Raw genomic sequence first — 23,628 nt, 5'->3', positions numbered from 1 at the left:
AATAATTAATTGAAAGAATTAGAACTCTAATTCTGCATAATACACGTTTTTGTTTTCTTTGAAACGACATTATACACCTTAGTTTATATAGAAAATCTTGATAATAATTTTTTAAGTGATGTCAAGGCAACTTCATACAATCTTGTGTTCTAAACAAATTTATCTCCACGAAATTAAACAGGATACTTCGAATTTTTGTGTGATTAATGGAGGAGTGGGAGTAAAGATTGAATTACAAAAAACTTTGATATTTTCTTTAAAAATAAATTACTACTATTTTAATCATAATCCTTCACTAGAGAAAACTTTGGGGAATATTATCGGATTATGGAAAAATATCAATCAAGACACGAATATCATCTAAATTATTTTTTTTATAGGGTGACATGTTTGAATTATAAGAAACTTTAAAAGTGGGCTCAATATCATTTTTTTTAAGTTTCCAAAATTTCAAAAAAGAAAAAGTTGTATCCTTAGTACTTGTTATGTTTTGTTTTGGATTTCACGGGAAAGAAACTAGTCAAACTCTTCATGTAATCAAGAGATAATCTTGCGAGATATTGTCGAAATTTAAATATTAATTACTCAATTAGATTTTACTATTTAGCATAATTACTCAATTAGATTTTAGCACTACTTAACATTGATTATGATTTAAAAAGAGATACGAATCACAATATGATTGTTATATGACAAATCAAAGATAGCTAAAGAACATAACCTCTACCAATAACTAAGATTACTTGGGGTAGAATAATCTATCAAATCTCACAAGTTTTTGAATATTAAATCGGAATTACTACATAACATTAATTGTGATTAAAAAGGAATGCAAATCGTATATTGCAGCATCAAACCACAAATTAAAGCGCGAGTTTAAGCCTTAATTACTCAATTGAATTTTCATGTACACCATAATTTTGATTAAGAAAAAGCAAAGCAATAAGCAAATCGTACTACAAATCAAAGTGTCACAAGTTTAATATTAATATGTAAATTATGATTTAAAAAGGTATGCAAATTACACATTCTTCGACCTCATACCATGAATAGTTGTTACAAGTCTAAACATTAATTGCATAATTTGATTTTAGTACTTAACTTAATTATGATTAAAAAAGGTATGCAAGTTACATTGTCAAATGTCATACCACGAATCACAGCGTCGCGATTGGATTTTAGTAGTTAACGTCAATTATTATGCTGATTAAAGAAAAAGAAAAGTAATCACAGATAATGAAATTCCGAGAATACCCTCACCATCATCACTCAGTATTCAACAAGTTCAGAACCAGAAAGAGGGAAAATCAGGAGGAAGAGCTTTTTGGGTTCAATTTTTAAGAATAATAAGAGCTCTTTCCTCTCGACTTTGACTCCGACTCTCTCTTTATCTCTCTCCGTATGTATACTCATATGCGTATACGCTGAGCATACAAAAATACGCAGTAGTATATGTATATACGTACGTGAAAATCTCCAGATCGAAGTTAGGGTTTTAGTTTTTTAAGGTCTTCAAAATGTCAGGGCTTCATCGATCTTCTAGCGCTCCTTCAAAAAATGGCCTTCCTCCTCAGGAACTCCTTGACGATCTTTGCAGGTGCCTCTTGCTCTTTAAGTTATTGTGCAAAACTTTATTTTTCTTTTTTTTTTGTTGTTGTTGCAATTTTAGTGATTCAAGCTATTTTTCGGACTTGGTTGTGAAATAGTGTACTTGTAGTGATCATAATTTCAAAATTTAGCTGTAGTAGTGTTAATTAGTGTTTAACTTGGTGCACTCAAGGGCGTGACCTGGTTAATGAAGTGGTAAGAGAACCATGATGTCTCAATTCAGATCCCAGCGAGGCAATATACTAGGTGATTTCTGCTTAAAGCCTTGGTCGATAGAATTATCTTGATACTTGTTCTGGTGGGAGGTAGTTGGTACCCGGTGGAATGGTCGAGGCTAATGCAAGCTGGTCCAGACATTGGTGTCATAAAATATATAGTGTTACCTTCGCCTATGCGAGCAGCCCAATGGCTATTGATCTTGAGTTAGGATAAAAAAGGATGGTTGTGGTAGGTTGATCATGGTGTTAAAAGCTAGTGTAAGTAAGGAGGATCTAATAGAGAATGAAATGGACCTCAATTTGAGATATAGAGGATTAACATCCAATGGTGTGGGTTAGTGATGTAGTTGGAATGAATATCATGGGAGATAAAAATGTTAGAACTCCGAGAAAGCAAGAAAAGTTAGGTTAATTCTTGTGATCTATATAAGTTTTGATGCTTAGCGTCATTCGGTAGTTTTAAAGGTAAGATGATGCATGTAGTCGAGGGAAGTAGTAGATTCAAGCAAGGTGACCTGGTCGCCGATGTTATAAGAAGTAGCAGATTCATGTAAATGACCTAATTTGGTATTTGAATTGAAGTTGATTGAGTGATTGGGTCTTATTAGTTGCATGTAATTCAACAGCTTCATGTGATGGAGAGTTCTCTTGTTTCGTTGTGGAATTATGACTACCTAAGATAAATTTAAAAATGTGGGAAATGGAATTCCTAATTTCTTGAATGTAAGGGCAAGTTCAATTTCTTAGTTGCTGAGACTGTTGGGGCTGAATAAAGGAAGGAACGGGTAGTTCTACTTGAGTATTTTGTGCCCTGCTTAAAACAAATACTACCTTTAAACTCTTCTGTTCTCACTGCGTTATAGACCTATTGCTTGTTCTGACAATAGTTCCTATACTTGTGATTCAATTCATTGAGATGTGTTATCCTAGGCGTGTGCATCATTGAAACCAACACCTTTTTTTTTAATGATGCACAGCCGAACTAGCTAGTATGCACTTAAAATAATCCATTGGCGATCCTGCTATAATTCAAACGTATGTGTCGGTTAATTCTGCCCACCAAGTCTAAAGGATATCGGCTCACACTAAGTGTTGTAATTGAAATTCAGATCTACAGCTTCCAAGTTGTTACTCACGTTTCAATCACTCAGCCAGCTTCTAGTGTTTTGGGACATCTGTCGAATTATGAACATGAGAGTGGGTTGGTTAAATTGGCATCCGGAAGACACAAGTAAAGATAAAGTATGGAAAAGGGTAGAAGAAACATAAGAGCTGAGTTTGCCCACCCGTGATTGACACAAGTACCACTTATTTCACATTCGAGGACACCTGCATGTAGTGTTAAATAGGCAAGGAGATCCAGTGTTGGAATGGAATGGTGTTCAATAGAGTAAAATGGATATAGAAGTCAGTATAGATCCCCCCAAATAATTTGGCAGCGATGAGTGGTTGATTGATTGATCGATAATAAAATAACAATGCTTCCATAATTAATCATCCATGAATGTTTGCAACTTATTCAGTATTTTATTTGGATAGGAAGACATATTGCTTCCTTTGGTCAATATTATAGCATGGCCAGCTAATTTTTGTCTCATGGTAATGAAAGCTTATGACTTCAATAAAATGCATTCTTTCCTGGCATATAGTGTATTCTATTTCATCTGCAATTACTTAAAGTTGGTTCTAGTAGCCTGTTATATCTTTTGACTTTACTTGATTAATGGTAGATGATTGTGAAATTATGCATTTTGTATCTTTACTTGATAAATATGTTTCCTTTTCTTTTGACGCAGTCGGTTTGTTTTGAACGTGCCAAAAGAAGATCAGCAATCATTTGAGAGGATTTTATTTCTTGTGGAGTATGCACATTGGTTTTATGAAGACAATTCTGTAGAAAAAAATCCATCATTGAAGTCTTTCACTCTCAAGGAATTTACATCCTTAAGTATCCTTTGATGATAGGACCTAGGTCGACAATTTTTTAAATGCAGAGTATTATCTTGCACGCAACTTTCTCTTTCATTGGGATTTGCATGTTGTTACTCTTTCGAACTTGAATGCCCTCTCTTCGTTTTTCTTTGCATATAATTAGCCACTTGACCTGCTTGCCACCAATTTGATCGCAAAGTATGACGCTGATATTACTAACCCAAAAAAGGGGTGCGGGATGGCGGATAACTGTGATATTTCTATTGTTCTCCATAGTCGTCAATATATATACTCGTTTCTTTTTTTCCTATATGGTCATTGTTGGGCCAAGGTTCAGGTGTTTCTCTTGGGGCTGAGTGTTTTGTTTGTATTCTTTCCTTTTTTTAATTTGTTTAAGGAGCTCCCTGAACATGCAAAATGTTAACGAAGATTGGAAACGTAAAATCTAAAGAAAGAACTATTTTTGATAAGTAAGGGTATTTTTTTTATAAGATTATCTATAGAAAGAATTATATTGACAGTATAAGGTGGACATATATGATAGGGTCACTGTTTTTGACTTTCATTCCTAAGTTGTTTTGCTTACTAATTCCATGTTGGCTTGTGTATCTGGAGATGAGCATATGAGTATTCCGGCTTTCCTTAATCAACGGCAGTGTTTAACAGTTGTGACGTTTTAAAACCATATGTTCCTCACATCGATGACATATTCAAGGACTTTACCTCTTACAAGGTTCGAGTTCCTGTAACTGGGGCCATCATCCTTGATGAAACTTTTGAAAGGGTAAGTCTCGTTTGCATTGAGAGTTGCATATTCTAGTTCCTTCTCCTTAAGAGATAAATATCACCTTTGTCAGATTCTTATAGTTGATTGGTGTTCTAAATTTTGTGCTTTATTAAGCCTGTTATCTTTTAGGACCTATATTCATGTACGACCCAGTCCCTTATCAAAAAATTCATGTATGACCCAGTGATAAATATGTTACTGGAACTTAGAACATTGCTGCTTTGACTTTTTGAGGACATATATTCAGTTAACTGCAGTCATTTCTCTCTCTATTCTTTTTAGTCTGATGATTATCCTTTCCCTACTCTAATTTATAAGAACAGAGGATATAGTCAAAGTTGTTGCGAATTATCAAGGCCTTAAACTTTTGAGTCATACGATGAAACTTTGGGAAAGAGTGGGAGCATAGATTTAGGGACATTACGAGAATGAAAGAGAATCAGTTTGTATTTACTCTGTCGATCTACGCCAGAGACTATATTCTTGCTAAGAAGATCTATGGAAATTTATCGTGCGAGGAAGAACAACTTACACATGGTGTTGACTGTTCATTGACCTGTAGAAAGCATACGATAGAGCACCAACCCTTTCGTGGTGTTGGAGAAGAAAGGAATTCATATTAATTTTTAAGTGCCATAAAGGGCATGTATGAAGTAGTCCCTACAAGCATGAGAACAATAATAGGAGATATAAATGAGGTTCTCATAACTGTGGGTTTACACCAGGAATCGGAGATTTTACACCATGAAAAGGAAATAGCTATGCAGGTGAAAATGTGTTACAATATACTCAGGCAGTGAAGCCATCAAGAGTGGAGATTTTGCCACTCCGAATTCTATTCTATTTGAAATTAGTGAAGTTCCGTTATGACATCGAAAGTTCCTTGAATTCCCTGAGTGTTGAAAATTGAGTTAATAATTGGTATGCCAGACGGTTTTTTTCTGCTTATGGCCATGGTTCTTGTCTGGTCATCTTTTTGTTGTAATGTTTCAAGGTTCTATTTCCTGATGTACCGTTGAGTTCTTGTTCAAACTGTGTCTTTTGGATTTTAAGTATCTCATGGATTATTTATGTCAAATGCAGTGCTTGCTAGTAAAGGGATGGAAGGGTTCAAGTTGGAGTTTTCCACGTGGGAAAAAGAATAAGGATGAAGAGGACCACACTTGTGCAGTTAGAGAAGTAAATGCTCTTTACCTTTCTTTTAAATCAAGAAGTAAATTCTTTTTAATTCAACAGTGCTCCAATTGACATTAAAGATTCATGTAAATGTTTGTGGAGCATTCTTTCACTTTGGTTTTCTTAATACCTTGTTGCTTCTGATTCTTTTCATCTTGTCTTTAGCCGAGGGTCTATCGGAAACAGCTCTGCCCTCCCACGGTAGGGGTAGGGTCTGTGTACACACTACCTTCCCTAGACCCCACTTGTGGGAACCCACTGTTTTTTTTTTGTTTTTTTGTTGTTGTAAATGTTTATGGAAGCATACAAGGCTATCTGTTACTTGATTGGTTTTAGTCGATTTAAGGTGACTGATTTTGCCTAAGAGATGACAGTGAAGGATAAAGCTTGGCAGCGATGATATAATGGCTCGCCCCACCTTTCTGAGTTCCTTTTATCAGGATTAGAGATGCACATATAAATATCTTACTGAATAAAAAGCTGAACTTCTTTTCAGAATTCTTTAAGTAAGGTGTCATTCCTTTTTCCCCATTAAAATTCATGTTTCTTTGGTAACGTTTTCAGTTCTTCTAATGCAGGATATATCTTTATTTGCAAAAATTACTTAGCTCAAACTACCTTAGACCTTTTGCAAAGATATTGTTGGGGGTGGGTGGGTGGGTTTTTCCTTGCAGATAGTTGGGGCCATTAGGAGGGTTTTCATCAGCCGAGATGTAATTTGGCTTTTGATTTGTCTATCAGTTATTGAGTTGTGATCCAAAAAATTTTGTCGATTGTTTCATGTTTAGTATGTTTATCCTGCATGAGGAAAATAAGATATACTTACTCCCATTAAAAGGAGATCATGAGTGAAACACAATCCTATGGAATGCGATGGGGATTGGATAAACAGCGAGGGGTCTGTTCTTCTGCACCTACTACCAACTCTCCTTTCCTTTCTATTCTTATTTACTTTATTTTAACTTGTAATTTCTCAGAGGCTCAAGTATAACTATAACAACATTAATCAGAAATCAGTGCCAACCATAATGACATTTATCGAACTAGGATGAAGGTTTATCCAATTCTATGTACGTCTCCTTGTAAATGCCAGTAATAAGGTCATCTAAATTTACTTTTAAAGCTACAAGTGAAGTTAACATTCTATACATGATGAGATCTGATGCCTTATGCTATTTGCACACTATATTGTGTTAATTGATTAAACTAGGGCATCAATCAAAAGTTTGAACTATGGAGAACCACAATTAAGAGTAAGAATTTTAGGATAATTAGAAGTAAGATTCAATAGGTGCATTAAGTTTAGCCAACATAAGAAGAGCGAAGTGAGGTATGGGATTGAGGTGCGTAAATGCAAAAAATTAGATACCTATGTTCGATGATCCGGTATAATGGTATGGTATGATCGATGAAGATATGCACATGGAATCAAAATAAGGTGGTTAAAACAGAGAGGTGCTACCGGAGTGTTATGTGATAGAAGGATACCTACTGAAATGAAATTCAAGTTTTATGTAACAGTTGTAAGATTAGCAATTTGATACGAGAGTGAATGTTGGGCCTCTAAGGTCCAACATATCCACGAGATGTGTCGAAGAAATGCAAATTCTAATATGGATGTGCGGTCATATAATATTAGGCAATATTAAAAATGACCACATTCAGCATAAGGTGCAAGTAGCATATATAGAGCATAAACTGAGAGGTTTCTTGAGATAATCTGGTCATGTACTCAGTCGACCTCTAGATGGACCATTCCATAGGCCTAAACAATGGTGAATGAAGGTGTTAAAAAGGGGACGAGGTAGACCTAAAATCACATGAAAAGAAGTTATCTTCAAAGACCTACAATCTCTTGGAATCCATGCAAATCTAGCAAAAAATAGAGCACAATGGAATAGGTATAGCAGTTAGTGGGAATTGAGTTTTAGGTGAAACCAAATTCTTGGAATTTAAATTTGGGAAGAAATTGCCACAGTTGTGAAGTGGACAACTTGTTAAATTTGCTCAAAAGACTTAGGGAGAAAGATGGATTGATGAAAGTGGGGATTCTTTGTTTTGGCTTGCATACAGCAGCCACAGATATTCTGCTAAGTTTGGTTACAAAGATGCTCTATCTTTTTTGGAGGGCAAAATTGTTGACTGGCCACGACAATTATTGTGGAAAGCAAAAGCTCCTCCTAGGGTTGTATGTTTTTGGGTGGATAGTTTTAAATGAAGCCCGACTCACTCATCAAAATTTGGCGAAAAGAGGCTATGCACCCTGCAGCAGAGACTACCTGTGTTGAAATTTCAAATCATCTATTTTTGCATTACAGAAAAACATGGAGTTATGGGACATTTTCAAACAGCTGTTCAATATCGCATTAGCAATAGCCAGTAGGTTGACACAAGTCTTTAGCAGCTGGACTGGAATGCTGATATAAAAGACTTACATGAAGCAACAACAAACCCAGTAAATCCCCACAAGTGGGGTTTGGAGAGAGTAGTGTGTACGCAATCCTTACTCATACCTTGGTAAGGCAGAGAAGTTGTTTTCGATAGACCATCGGCTAAAGAGAAGATGAAAAAAAGCAGTGACTACAAGTAGTAACAGCGGTAAGATATTAAGAAAATCGAAGCGAAAGATAGCAATCGACAATAAGTAGTAATAGCAATCTATGAGTATGAAGGATAGCAAACTAGCACTAATGCTACCGGTCTAAGAAAGAAAAGGAAAACGCACGACTACGTACTAGTCTTCTACCCTGATCCTCGACCTCCACACCCTCCTATCAAGAGTCATGTACTTGGTAAGCTCCAACTGCAAGAGTCTTCTTTCACCTACCTTTACCTCTCCTCCTACCCAAAGGCCAACTCTCACACTAAGTGGGGCATTTGTGCTTCTCCTCTTCACATGCCCAAACCATTTTAGCCTCGCCTCCTGCATCTTATCCTCCACTGAGTACTTTTCCCGAATAACTTCATTTCTAATCTTTTTTGACCTGGTATGATCGCACATCCATCTCAACATCCTCATTTAGGTACTCTCATCTTCTGGATATGAGAGTTCTTGACTGGCCTACGCTCTGCCCCATACAACATAGTCGGTCTAACCATCACTTTGTAGAACTTACCTTTAAGTTTCAGTGCCACATTCTTATCACGTAGGACGCCAGGTACGAGCCTCCATTTCATCCACCTTGCTCCTATACGATGTGTGACATCCTCATCAATCTTCCCATTTCCTTGTATCACTAACCTAAGGTACTTGAAACTTCCTCTCTTGGGGATAAATTGTGTATCAAGCCTCACATTCATGTTCGCTTCCTGGGTCGCATCACTAAACTTTCACTCTAAATATTCTGTCTAGGTCCTGCTCAACTTGAAACCTTTAGACTCTAAAGTCTGTCTCCAAACCTCCAGCCTCTCGTTAACACCACCTCGCGTCACGTCAATCAGAACTATGTCATCTGCAAATAACATACACCATGGAACCTCCCCTTGAATGTGTCGCGTCAACACGTCCAATACCAAGGAAAATAATTTGGGTCCCTATGGGAGGAGCAGAATCAAAGATGCATCAGAGGAATTTGCTATTCTGTGCACCAACTCAAACATTTTAGTTTATAACTTGTCATTTTGGTCAAAACATGAATATGTAAATATCATAGATAATTGATAAATTTCCCTAGCTATATGTGTTAAGGATAAATTGGTCTTATGACCAGTTTGTATATGCTTTTGTACATGCACCTTGTTGGTGCTTCAGTAATCAATATTTTGATACCCTTATCTTTTATCCAAAAAAAGAATTAGTCATGTTAGTACGCTCTGCAGGTCCAATGGTTGCTAGTAGTTTTAAAGTATTGTTAGAGATTTACATACCAATAGAAGACATAGATAACTTCTAGTGTTAGAGAAACTAATTTTTAATTTGTCTGAGATTAGTTAAAATGAAGCAATATGGACAATGGGGATTTATACCACCAACCCCAACATATTTAATATTTGATTATTGAGGGGTAGTTGTCGTGACTTGTTGAATTTGAATTTTTTGTGGAAAGAAGAGACATCAAATATTTCGTAATTATGGAGAAAGTTGTTTGGACCAGTCCACGAAGAAAATTCAATTTAAGTTCTACATGAGGAATAGGTAGTATGTGGTTTGTACTTAACGTCTCATGGTGGTACTGGTGTATCATAGTATAAAGGAGGAGCAATGGCCGAAGATGAAACTTATGGTCTTAAAAGCTTAAAGGTAAAAGCTTTGTGGGGCTATAATATTTGTGTCGGCGATAAAACATCTATTGAGGGTCAAATGAGTAAAATGAAAAGTTTAAAGTTATATTATCTTCAAATATAGAAATATGTCATCCTTTATGGAACGGTCTAATGATGAAAATGTGTTACATAAATTGAAACAGAGGGAGTAACATTTTTGGTTCCTCTGTTTTTGGATCAAAACTTTGTGGTTCAAAGGGAAAAGAGAATAAACTGATTTAATTTCTTCATTGTGAATGGATCAGTTTATCAAAAACTGAGTTACAAGCTATCTAGAAGTCATAGAAAAGTCTGCAATAGTTTACTTTTATAGTAGTTTAGTTTAGGATCATACTTTTCTCTGTTTTAATAAGTTGGCATCGGATCTGACTTCTCCAAATTGAAGATTGTACTCCTTCCGTTCCAGTTTAAATGAAAATATTTCCTTTTTGGTACGTTACAACAAGAATGATCCCTTTCTAAATTGGAAAATAATTTTACTTATACTTTCAATCGTGCCCTCAATGAGAAGCTTTTATAGCCACACAAATACTCTAGCATGTTTAACACTACAAGCCACACAAATGTTGTGGCTTGTTTAGGACCACAAGTTTTAAAAGTCTTCATTTTTTTCTTAAACTCTGTGCCCAGTCAAATAGGTTCACATAAATCGGAATGGAGGGAGTAACTGTTATGAAATCTTGGTGGTTTTATATGTGATTAAGGCCTCATTTGTTTGTTTTAAGATTAAGACGTTTGAATCTGAATACATATCTGATGAAGAAACAAGATACTGAATATGAATACATATCTAAATATGAAAATGCGTATTAAGATTAAGATATCTGAATCTAAATACACATCTGAATATTAAGATGTGTATTAAGATTTGAATACTAAATGACTAAGATTGTTTTTTTTAACATCTGAACATATAAAATCTATCTTTAATTAAAAATTAATAAGCATAAAATTCAAATAAAATACTAATTAATCTAATGGTGGTGGTTCTAGGTAGTAGCTAGTGCTGATTGGTAGCGATATAAATTGTGATTGAGGATATTGGTGGTGGATGGTGATCGTTAATAATAGTGAGGTAGTGGTTGTGATTGAGGAAGGTGATGGTGGGTGGTGGTAGTTTATAATGGCGGGCAACGCCGGTTATGGTTAGTGATGGTGATGAGGTGGTTAGTTGTGGTAGTGGAGGTGGGTGAGTGTGTAGTTATGATTGAGGATGATGGTGGCAAGGATATTGGGTGGTGGTAGTGATAACGGCTATGGTTGAGGCTGGTGGTGGTAGTAGTTGATAATGGTAGGTGGTGGCAACAGTTAGTAATGAATGTGGATGATAACATCTTAATAAAATTAAGTCTTTGTTATAGATCTTAATCATACAGACCCATAAGTGGTTGTGAAGTAAAAAAATATACACAATTAATGATTGAGATCTTAAGGGTTAATATTCGGACTTTGAAAACAAACGCACTTAATGCCTGAGATCTGAATGATTAAGATTTAGACCGCCATTAAATGAAAACAAATGAGGCCTAAGATTATCCTTTTCAGGAGCTGGCAGCAACAGTTTATTTCTATTTTTTTTTTTTTTTGATTCTCTTGCCCTTTTCATGGACAACCTTAAGTAATTACCTTCCATGGTTTATCTTTATACAATGCCCGGTTTGGCTTCAACTATCTAAATTATGCTCTATATTGGATGCAGGTCTTGGAGGAAACAGGATTTGATGTATCAAAACTTCTTCATAAAGATCAATTCCTTGAAATGACTTTTGGACAGCAAAGAGTGCGGCTTTACATAATAGCTGGAGTGAAAGAGGATACAGCATTTGCCCCACAAACTAAAAAAGAAATTAGTGTAAGTGAAATACTTTGTGCAATTTAAAAGCTGAAAAGAAGATCAGTATAGCAGAAACACTCTTGTCGAAGTGTAACCCATTTATCAATGTCCATTTCTTGTTATCTTTAATAGATGGATTTATGCTGTCCCAACTAAATTAAAATATTGCTAATATTGAATTACTGTATGGTCTATTAGTACATTTATTTTTTTGAATGATGATATATCATTTGCTTGCCTTTGTTGACTTTAAGTTTATGTGTAAGAATTTGTTTGTTGGAGCCCATGCTAATAGATAATTTTTTGAGCTTACTACCTTAGTTTAATACGACTATATGGAGCAGCAGATTCCTTTGGAATTTTACTTGCCGTTGAACTTCACATTTCTCAATGTCATATGCCATGTATTATGTGTACAAAGTTTAGTGATGACCTGTTGAATGAGATGTATGTTATGTAGGTATGGCATGCTGATACATTTCAGCTGGATCTTATAGCCATTATTTATTTGGATGAAGTATTGAACTTTATTTTCGGAGGAATAATTGAGTTACTATTGCAATGTCAATCACAAAAGATATGCTAAGGAATGTCTTTCCTCTCATGATTATGCATGAAGTTGATACTTTAGATGCTATCTAGAATTACTCTTTTTAATTGGTTGACATCTGCAGGAATCTTTGAAAGTTAATTTTTGTAACATGCGCATTCTTTTGCTCTCCCATTTCTTTAACATTGATGGTCATTCTCTACACAATGCACAAATTGCATGCAAACACGTGCATGTGTTCTAAAATTTACGGATTGTATATGGAGCTGGCATGGTATAATCACTTAGGTTGTACATATGCAAAGCTCATATTCAATACGAGAATCCGACTGTGACTGCTTCCTCTGGGAATTAAAATTTGTTGGTTTGCATGTTGAATTCAGGAAATTGCATGGCAAAGACTGGATGAACTTCAACCAGCAAGTAATGACGTCATATCTCGTGGGATGACTGGCCTCAAGCTCTACATGGTTTCTCCATTTTTAACGTGAGTGAAATGCTTAGTTTGTAAACCTGGAGGATGCCCTCAAGTTGTTTCGCTAATGATTCCAAGTACTTTTCACAGATCTTTGAGATCATGGATTTCAGCACATCAGCCTCCAGTAGCACCTAGACTGGATAGACCTTCAAGAGGTGCATTCTTTCTCCATTTCCCCAAATCCTCTCTTCTGTAGTAGCTAATACGTCGTCTAGTAGGTTGATCTTGACTGTTGTTTGAATTCGATTACTTATCTCTCCTCCGGGAAACTAGCTTAATGAAGTATCAATTTACATCAAGTTGGTTGGGTTAGAATGCCGGCCAATTTTATATTTCTCCCATTTGAGTTGAATAGTCATATTTTACTGCAGATTACTTGTATATCTAACATCAAGATAAAGTGGAAACTTTACCTTTTGCATCAAACTTTGAGACAGTAAGGTAACTAAGATGATGATCCAAGTACGCATTTCAAAGATTATAAATAGTTTGGAGCATATAAATAGGATAAGGTGGATCTCTAAGGGGGAGCCTTGTCGTAACTGATGAAGTTGTTGCCATGTGAACCAGTTCGGGGTTGCCGGGGTGTTCGACACTTCGACTACAGAAGACATCCACCTTGTTAGGAGATTGATGGAGCAGTATAGGGAGAGGAAGAATGACTTGCATATGGTGTTCATCGACTTAGAAAAGGCGTACGATAAAGTTTCGAGGGAGGTTTTGTGGAGATGTTTGGAGGCTAGAGGTGTACATGTTGCCTACGTTGGGGTGATTAAGGACATGTATGATGGAGCAAAGACCCGAGTGAGGATGGTGGGTGGGGACTCAGACCATTTTCCAGTTATGATGGGGGTTGTATCAGGGGTTGGCACTCAACCTTTTTTTTGTTTGCCCTGGTGATGAACGTACTGACGCGCCACATCCAGGGGGAGGTGGTGTGGTGCATGGTATTTGCAGATGATATTGTATTGATTGACGAGACGCGAGACGGTGTGAACGCGCAGTTAGAGATATGGAGGCAGACCCTGGAGTCAAAAGATTTCAAGTTGAGCAGGACCAAGACAGAATACTTGGAGTATAAGTTTAGTGGCGAGACTTAAGGAGGGTAAGGGGAGGTGGGGCTGGACTCACAGGTCATCCTTAGGAGAGGCAGTTTTAAGTACCTTGGGTCTATTATTTAAGGGGGTTGGGGCGATTGATGAAGATGTTACATATCGTATTGGGGTGGGATGGATGAAATGGAGACTCGCTTCCTGTGTTTTGTGTGACAAGAAGATGCCACAAAAACTTAAAGGTAAGTTCTACAGAGTGGTGGTCAGACTGATGATGTTGTTTGGGGCTGAGTGTTGGCCAGTCAAGATCGCTCATGTCCAGAAGATGAAGGTAGAAGAGATGAGGATGTTGAGATGGATGTGCGAGCACACCAGGGTAGATAGGATCAGAAATGAGGTTATTCGCGACAAGGTGGGTGTGGCCCCTATTGAGTACAAGATGCGGGAAGCGCGGCTTAGGTGGTTTGGTCATGTGAAGAGGAGCACAAACGCCCCTGTGAGGAGGTGTGAGAGGTTGACATTGGAGGGCCTACGGAGAGGTAGAGGTAGGCCAAAGAAGAGGTGGGGAGAGGTGATTAGGCAAGATATGGTGCAGCTTCACCTGACCGAGGACATGACCCTTGATAGGAAGGTATGGTGGTCGAGGATTAGGGTAGTAGAGTAGGTAGTCTAGAGTGTTCATAACAGCAGTATTGGCACGCAGTCTCGCTTTCTGTTGGTAGTAGGTTTGTATGACTAACCGTTGTTTTCTTTTATTGTTGATTACCTTACTATTGAGCCGAGGGTCTATCAGAAACAGCCTCTCGGCCCCTATCGGAGCAAGGGTAAGGTCTGCGTACACATTACCCTCCCCAGACCCCACTATGTGGGATTTTACTGGGTAGTTGTTGTTGATTACCTTACTATCTTGTTGTTTTTATTGTGCTTTTTATGGCTTTTTGGTGCTGTCCCTTCTTGTCTATATTTTCATTAATGTGGTGCTTGTGCTTTCCTGAGCCGAGGTTGTATTGGAAACATCTCTATCCTACACAAGGTAGGGGTAAGGTCTGCTTACACACTACCCCTCCCAGACCCCACGGTGTGGGATATTACTGGGTATGTTGTTGTTGTTGTTGTATTGGAGGTGATTTGGACTGATTTGGTATCAAAATTCATAGTTAAAGTCTAGTTCAAAAAATTTTCTTCGACACATGTATCAAACAAGTATGCCGCATATATCTTACACACAGGTATACATGGATAATATATATGTGAAACACATTTCATACAAATATGATACATATGTGATACACAATGATACAGAGTGTGATGAACATCATTTTTTTTTTCATGTTCATCTTCTACTTCGAGTTTTCAATTCAAACCAACTCAAAACTCTACGAAATCATCCCAAAACCGGGATTTAAATTCCTTAAGATGTATTCAATCTATTCCAACAATACCCACTCAAAAGAAAGCAAAAGATTGGCTTTTTTTCCCGCTACAAATAGCTAAGTGCCTACTATGGGTAATATTTTATGCATTGGCTAATTTTTGTACTAACTCACTTATGAGCTGACATAACTGGTAATTTTCCTTATTTAATTCCCTTTCTCCCACCATTTAAACCACCTCAACACCCCCACCCCCCTCCCCTCCCAAACAACTCAAGTCCCTACTCCGTACCCCTATATTGTTAATTAAAAAAACCTTTCTCTCGGGTTAAATGCATCTATCTGAATCTCTTCCACCCTTGAAGGAAGGGGGGAGGGGTTAGGGGGAATTGTTCATTTTACTTTTTTGTTGGTTGGTTGATCTGAACAATCATGAAACCAATGACTACTTTGCATAATGGATCCAATTTTCTTCTCCGCAGCGCCTCTTCACCTTCTTTTTAATTGGTAAAGGATATCTCATGAGGTACGACTAGTTTGTATGATTCTGTTTGTTATGGTAGTGGATAATGGTCCCTCTCCTCTCTCTTTCTTTACGTGAGGTGTTTTGTAAGATCCTAGGTATACTTTATTTAATATGACTTCATTAGGGACCCCTGAGATTTAATAAGTACAGGGAAGATACACCATGTCGTTAAACCTGAGATGTACTAAGTACAAGGAAGATACACCAGCTGTCGACTGTCGTTTAATGATACTTCTAACCTTACTTGAAGCCCTCTCACCAAGACAAATCAGAATGTTAGAATGTTCTCCTTCCAACTTTCCCCTCTAGTTCATCTACTCTTCTTTGGTCTAAAAGGTACTCCCTCTACTTAAAAAAGATTGGAACTATTTCCTTATTACTCTCTTTAAAAAAGAGTGATAGCCTTTCTAAATTTAGAAGAAATACTTTAACTTGACCTTTCCATTTTACCCTTAATGATAACCACACAAATGTTATGGCATGTTTAAGAGTTAAGACTAGTAGTTTTAAAAGTCTTATAGCCGCAGAAATATCACAAGTTTCAAAGTCTTTCTCAAAAAAAAAAAAAAGACTACAAATTTCAAAGTCTTTCTCAAAAGAAATAAAAAGACCACAAGTTTCAAAGTCTTTCTCAAATGAAATAAAAAGACCACAAGTTTTAAAGTCTTCATTTCTCTCTTACATTTTGTGCCCAATCAAACAACGCCATATAAACTAAAACAGAGGGAGTAATAACTATGAATAGTCAATGACTTACATCAAAGAGCAGAATGTGATTGTATAAGGTCTAAATTGAGCTCACCAAATCTAATCTGATTAAGAAAATGTCACCCTCTCAGTTGCTTAAAGAAAAAAGTTGGGAAGTATGATAGTAGTTACCTCCAGCACATTCAACTAGCTATAGAAAGAAATGCTCAGTCAGCATTTTATCAAAAGCCTAAGCTTATGCATTACTTTAGTCCAGTGGGAGTTTTAATGCTAACTTTCGTTTAATATCTTGTGTTTAGGACACAGCATATTAATTTTTATACAATTTGCTGATAAGGTTTAGTTCTTTTATGTAGGAAAAAGTGTATGGAACGCAAAGAATAGTTCCACTGGGAGCAGCAGCTCAGCTTTAACTGAGATTCAATTGAACAAGCCTGCAGCTGATGCACATCCCCCAGGCACAGGTCCTGGCAAAAGCTTCAGAAACTTCCGGTTTGACACTGCTTCAATATATCGTGCAATGGAAGCTGGCTTCTCTTCTTGAAGTGTAGAGTGTAGTCACGGTCGATTGTCAAGTTTCATGTGCACATATAGCTTCAGTTACTACATCAATTGTCGACAAAATCTAGGTCTCGTCATGTTAATCCGCCAGACAAGTTTGTAGTTTTGTGGCTGTTCTGTTCAGGTAAAGGTTTGTGATGCATGTACAGTATGTACAGGTACCTTTTGTATTGAATAGTCAAGCATGTTATTTAGTAGATGCAAAAACACTCCTTTTAATTTGGACACTATATTTTCCTACGTATCAGTGTTGCCCGAACTCCTAACTGAGTCCGTATTTCCATCTTGCTGTCTTTCTTCTCGAGCAATGACAGTTCTAGCATGGAGGCCTCAAACTCGAGTTATGTGTTTTTTGGACTCTGGCAAATTTCATATTTATACAAATATTCTTGGTACTAAAATTTAACGCAGGACAAAAGTGGTATATTTCAAATAGCATAAGGGTAATTTTAGGCCTTTATCGATTTATCTATACATTTAAGTTGGATGAAGCTCGAAGGACAGTTCCTAATGAAATCTACTGTTTAAAGCAACGATCCGCTTAGTCATAAAGTGTTTGCATAAGTTACAGTTCTACAATCGCCAGCAAAGAGGGATTTATTAAAGGAATAGTAAGAGAACTCGACATCTTACTTTTTAATAAAGTGAAACGATACTGCATTTTTAACGGATTACCGAATCTACAAGCATATACACGAGGCGATACAGAGGTCTCTTTTTTGGCATTTTTGCTACTAACTGTTATTCGATAAAGCCCTTTGACTGGTAATATAACTATATATCCAACTAGCTGCAAGTAAATTCAAAGAATTGCTGGTATTGAACTGGAAAGGAACTGCGGTAAAAAGGCAACTACAGCTATCTCAATAAAACTATTCCAAATGAAAATTGTGAAAGCCACTGACAGATTTAGACTTTTTTTTAAAGACTAAATAAGAACATACAAACTAAATCCTAGTACGAAAGCCTATTGAAGGTTCTGCAGTCCGAACCATCCCATGCCTGACAATACATCATATCTTTAGTTGTTTCAAATTCTCAATTTCTAGAGACTCCTGTGGCTTCTCCTCAGCTGCAGTATTGGTTCCTTACACGAGCATTGTCACGCTCCTTGAAATTTCTAAGTCAGCTGGCTCCTCTCTCTTAGTCGGTTGGAGTTGAGAACATGGTTGCTCTTCAGAATGTTCATGTGCCAATTCTGGCTTGCCTGGCACGGCTTTACAAGTTGGTAATTCATGTACCTGAATTTCAGGTCCCTCTGAAGCTACTGGTTCTTCAACCTGAACAGGTGGAGCTTTAGAAAAGGTGGGCTCCACTACTTGAAGTGCTGTATCTAATGTGAGGAGCTTTTCTGCCCGAACAGGGGGTGCAGCATAAACCGGCATTGCCTGTCTTACACAGACAGGTGGTGCAACTCCCAGACCCGGAGTCCTTGTAACACTTGGAGACCTAGATGGTGGAGGAAGCGGTGGTGCAGAGTAAACAGGAATTGCATTCCGTATGGTCACTGGAGGAGCCATTCGATGGTGTGGGCCAAAATGCCTGACAGGAATATATGGGGCTGCACTAGCAGCAGGGAACTTCTCCGCTCGAACCTTGTGGCTACTATCTACCGAAAAGCTGTCACTTAAAATGGCACTTATGGCTTGAGCAGTCCTTGGGCTCAATGATGTGTCGCTTTCTGTAGTATCAAAGGGTCTACTTGGAGTAGCAGGTTTTAGACATAATGGACTGACTGGCCTACTGCGAAGAGCAGTTCTTGGACATATTAGGGGAAGGAGTTTTGACGTTGTAGATGGAGCCTGTTGTATACTTGATCTTGGATTAGGTGTTGGAAATTTAATTGGGAATGGTATTCTAGCCAGCCTTGCCTTCAAAATATACCTTTGTAGTGCACGTGCAACAGTTACATGCTCTTGCTCATCATTTCTTCCTCGGTCTGGTTTAGAACTTTCAGACTGCTGCGCTACTGATAAGACAAATAATAGAAGAATGTCATGCAGAATAGTGCAACTTATAATTCATGAAAGTAAAATACAAATTAAAGCTTATCATCAGTATACTAAGTGAATATCTATCCAATTAATACAAAAATTAGAAACTAAAAATGTTTAATGATCTGCAAGCACAAGCATTCACGCAACCATTAGATTGTAGCACTGAAAGTTCTCGTACCACAGAACTTCCAAAATTTGATACACCATGCCACCACTGATGATATAAACATCTGTAAGCATTCAGGCAAACATTACATTCTAGTCCTTCTCAATCAAGGCCTTTACTAGAAGGTTGGAAATCCCTGGACCTCCTAAGCTTATCATTTTTTAATTAATTGGCCGGACAAGAAAGTCACGAAGCTCAGAAAGAAGAGAAATAGCCAATCTGGTTTAATATTTTTAATCGTTCAAATTTGATGTTGTAATTGACTCTGTCGTTGAGTAAGCTCTAGCTCAGCTCAATTTTGGATAGTAGAGCCGAGTTTCCAGCTGTATAGTAAACTACTTATAAACATTTATCCTCAAACACACAAATATGAAAGTATCTAAGTATATGATCTTTGTGTATCTTTGATAATCAATAATGATCTTTGTAAGAACTAGTGCAAAAAGACTCTAAGCCACAATTTAGTTTTTTTATACTCCCTCCGTTTCAATTTATGTGAACCAATTTGATTGGGCACGGAGTTTAAGAAAAAAGAGAAGACTTTTGAACTTGTGATGTAAAATGAAGAAACATATATTTTGTGTGGCTATAAATTGTTGCATAAAGGTAAATTGTTTCCAAATATGGAAATGGATCATTCTTTTTGGTACGGACTAAAAAGGAAATAGTTCACATAAATTGAAACAGAGGGAGTACTAGTTTTTCAAATAAAATAATATAATTGAGCTTAAATCGAGTTCAAACTTGAGCTGATTTATTTGCTTGTAATTATAAAATATTGAAGCTCGTTCACCATTTAAGTTAATTATCTGACAAAAACCAAAAAGCATGTGTCACCTGACCAAACCAAGAGCCAGACATGTGTAGGTCTGTACATCTAGAACCAGAATAGGCGAAACCCCCCCCCCCCCAAAGCCCACAAAAAAAAGGAACTGGTGCACCAAATATCGGCCTGCCCTACAAAGGAAAAAGATAGAGCAGGGGAGAGGAAGAAAAAAAGGGCGGCAAGGCAGAGGGAACATACACTCTGTGACAATTTTGAGCAGAAATGTCCAAGCAGGACTTGATCTATAGTTCTAACAGTCATTAGTCATTTGCCCTCTTTGGAGCTGTTGTTCCAATTTCAAATCAATAGCAATCTTCAACAGATAATGCAGCATTAGGAACCACAGATACTTTCATCCAATAGGACATTAAATGTTAGCAATGCCAGGAAGACCAGAAGAATGTGCCTGGGTAATTGTGATGTATGCAACCATATATAAAGGGAAACAGGCAGGTGGTGGGTTGGGTTAATGTAACTCGGTCCCCTTTTTAGGTTGGGGTGGCGGCGGTTGGGAGGGTACATTTGGAATTAATAAGAGCCTAGCTGGTAATTGTGATGTATGCAACTATATACAAAGGGCAAACAGGTAGGTGGTGGGTTGGGTCAATGTAATTTATACCCTCTTTTTGGGTTGGGATGGTGGCGGTTGGGAGAGGTACATTTGGAATTAATAAGTGCCTAGCTAAATACATCACATAAAATGTCCAAGTTCACTAGGTTCATTGGTTTTTACTTCATAGTCTTCTATTTTTTTTAAAAAAAAAAATTAGGATAAGAGTGGTTTTCTCATATTATTTTTTTGCCTGATACCCAAGAAACCTCATTCTCCAGGTCATATCTTAAGCTCTTAGCTAACCGTATCCTTTTATCTATCTAGCCATCTATATGCTAGTCTGCATTGAAGCCATCCTGATTTCTCAACGAGCTTTTTTATATATAAGTATGTATATATTTATTATTTTCTAAATAGCTGATAATATCAGTGGCAATCATCATCCATCTATCTGTGCTTCCATTACAATCCAAACAGATACATCCATTTGCCAGCCCTAGATTCTGAATTCACTCTTCCAATTGTCTATTCGTTCTTGCTCCTCCCTCTTCTGCTTCTGCGGTAGTTTTCACCTCAGCTACTCTTCTGCATACCTTTGCAGTTCCGTCAACCAAAACAATTCACTAGTACAGCCTTTACCCTGAAATTTGGCACTGCATAATTTCTGTCCAGATGATCCAGGCTTTTTCTTTAAACCAACTAAACATATCTATATTCTTTCATCTTCCATGCAGAGTCTCACACCAGATGCAAAATAAGTTTGGAAGAATGTAACCCCCCCCCCCCCCATTGAGACAAAAAAAAAACCAACCCTAAATCCACACAATTCATGACTTGGCATTTATAACAACTCAATAAGCCCTTCCACCACACACAAACATACATGCAATGCAACTTTTTGCGATAACTTCTTCGTAAAGAAATAAGGTTCCCAATTAATCCATGCAGCAAATATGACTATATGAGTTGGTTTTTAGACATTGGAATCACTTACATAATTTCAGAGACGACCAAGCTGCCATGGCTGCATTCTTTTCAGCTTGCTTCTTATTCTTTGCTGGCTCGCCAGTAAATGTGACGCCTGCCAACTCTACCGTGCAGGTAAAGACAGGAAGATGTCCTAGACCAGATCTAAAAGTCGTATATGCTGGCAATGATGCTCCTACTCTTTGTGAAACTTCCTGTAACAGATTCTTATACACCCCTGTCTCATCCTGCATATCAGTGTTCAAAGAATCAGAAACCAAAATGCCAAAATAATCATGAGCCTTCTACTGTCACAACTAAGTGTAAGAACCATATATTAATTTAAAATAATTAGTCATTGCATGAAATCCATGGAGGCTATAATTTGTGATTACAAATGTTGGACTTACTTGCACCTGCACAGTCATTTTTACTGCATATTTGTGATAATTGTCAGGGAAATTCAGATTAGTTTTGGGATTAAGTTCACCTAACTACAAAATTGAGCACGATACAGAAATGATGCAGCAATACACGATGAGACCAATTACCTACAGACATTGGCACTATCCTCCAAAAGTTCTGGACTCAAAAAATCTAGCAAAAAAGTTTTTATAAAGAAAAACTGTAGGTAGTGATCAATAAACAAAAGTACATTAATGGTTTGAATCCTGTCAGAAGTAACATTAGGTGAATTCTCCCATAACCTTGGTTGGCAGAGTTACTGGTACCGATATTGTTGGAAGGTAGCAGGTATCCCATGCAAGATATCCTAGCCACTACAATTATATAAACCAGAAAGAAAAAACTAAAAGTATATAAACAATCGCTACCTCACTTTTTTTCCCCTCAAAAATAGCCCTACCTCACGGCTCACACGACTACACTTATTCCACCATCTTAGTCTAGAAGACCAATATTTGCTGGAACTCTAATCGAAAAGTCACTAATGCATATATATTAAGGCAAAGGATTTCAGTTAAATACACTGACTGCGTAAAAACTATCTTCACCTTTGATAGCAGGTTAATTATCATTTTCACCAAATTACCGAATAGTGCTTATCAATAGATTTACCTTTAATTAACTAATAAATGACATGATTGTGTAAAAAAAAAAATACTCGCAAGCAAAACCTCCTAAATAGAACATAAAAAAGACATTCATTTAAGCAAAATCAATCGCAAAAGGCAAAGTGTAAAAAGTCCATCTCAAACAAATGATGGGGGAAAACCCCCTAACATTTTGCCACAGAAATCAGAAAAAGAAAATACCAGAATTCTAGCAGCAAGCGAGTAGGAAGGACCGCGATTAGCGAGTGCATTTAATGCCACCTCAGCAGCAGAGTGCTCAGCCTGGCGAAGTGTAGAGCAGTAATTCGGGCTCTCAAATATTTCGCCATTGAAGTTAACAGTAGCCTTGAACCGCGGCGCGTGATCCGGACCTTCTCTAATACAAGTGTAAGACGGCAAGTTGAAGCAGCTCCTTTGTGCCAGCTCCTGCAGCTGGTTTTTGTACATTTCTTCTAGAACCTTCCCAAAGCACAAAAATACTCAGGAGCAAGGATCAAAATGAAATCAGCTGAGATCAATGAAGTGAATCGGAGCTCCGTTTCCTCTCGCCGGCGACATGGAGAACGATCGTCGGAGGAGGATCGGAAAGTTGTTAGGGTTTTGAATGTATAAAATGTGAGTGTTGTATGTAATGATTTTCTAGAGAGAGAAGGCTAAATATCAGAGGTTTTACTGAGAGAGAGATGTTGAGCTTTTTCTTCGTAAGCTAGAATAAAAATGTAGCCTTTGCTTTTTGTTCGCATTCATTAGATTGTGCATTAATTCTCTGCACGCGTCCACATGACAAGTTACAGAAGGATAAATTTGGATCAGTTTAATTTTATATGGTTTGTTGACTAGATATAAAATTCAAAAAAAATATCCGTTAAAAAAATACATGTTAAAAGCACCATTATAATGTGTGATTTAAGCATGAAATGATATTTTTATAATTATAAGAAGATAATATTGAGGATAATTGAAAAAAATGTAAGACTAAAC

At 37.1% G+C, this 23,628-nt stretch overlaps 2 protein-coding genes across 2 annotated transcripts; one reads left to right on the top strand and one right to left on the bottom strand.

Moving 5' to 3' along the window:
- The first annotated feature begins 1,309 nt into the window (after positions 1-1,309).
- LOC104221029 (mRNA-decapping enzyme subunit 2) lies at positions 1,310-17,306 on the top strand. Its single transcript, XM_009772001.2, has 8 exons — positions 1,310-1,597; positions 3,623-3,774; positions 4,415-4,542; positions 5,629-5,724; positions 11,684-11,836; positions 12,752-12,855; positions 12,934-13,001; positions 16,862-17,306. Exons 1-8 carry the CDS (start codon positions 1,518-1,520, stop codon positions 17,047-17,049), a joined length of 969 nt encoding a protein of 322 aa, XP_009770303.1. The 5' UTR covers positions 1,310-1,517; the 3' UTR covers positions 17,050-17,306.
- A 601-nt stretch (positions 17,307-17,907) lies between these two features.
- LOC104221030 (double-stranded RNA-binding protein 2-like) lies at positions 17,908-23,355 on the bottom strand. The gene is made up of 3 exons (XM_009772002.2): positions 22,849-23,355; positions 21,603-21,822; positions 17,908-19,035 (listed from the first exon to the last, which is right to left on the bottom strand). Exons 1-3 carry the CDS (start codon positions 23,092-23,094, stop codon positions 18,155-18,157), a joined length of 1,347 nt encoding a protein of 448 aa, XP_009770304.1. The 5' UTR covers positions 23,095-23,355; the 3' UTR covers positions 17,908-18,154.
- Between the last annotated feature and the right edge of the window lie 273 nt (positions 23,356-23,628).

The sequence above is a fragment of the Nicotiana sylvestris genome, chromosome 5 (assembly GCF_000393655.2).
Source record: "Nicotiana sylvestris chromosome 5, ASM39365v2, whole genome shotgun sequence".
Lineage (NCBI taxonomy): Eukaryota > Viridiplantae > Streptophyta > Magnoliopsida > Solanales > Solanaceae > Nicotiana > Nicotiana sylvestris.
Note: the sequence above shows the minus strand (reverse complement) of the source record. Positions and strands in the feature narration are given on the sequence as shown.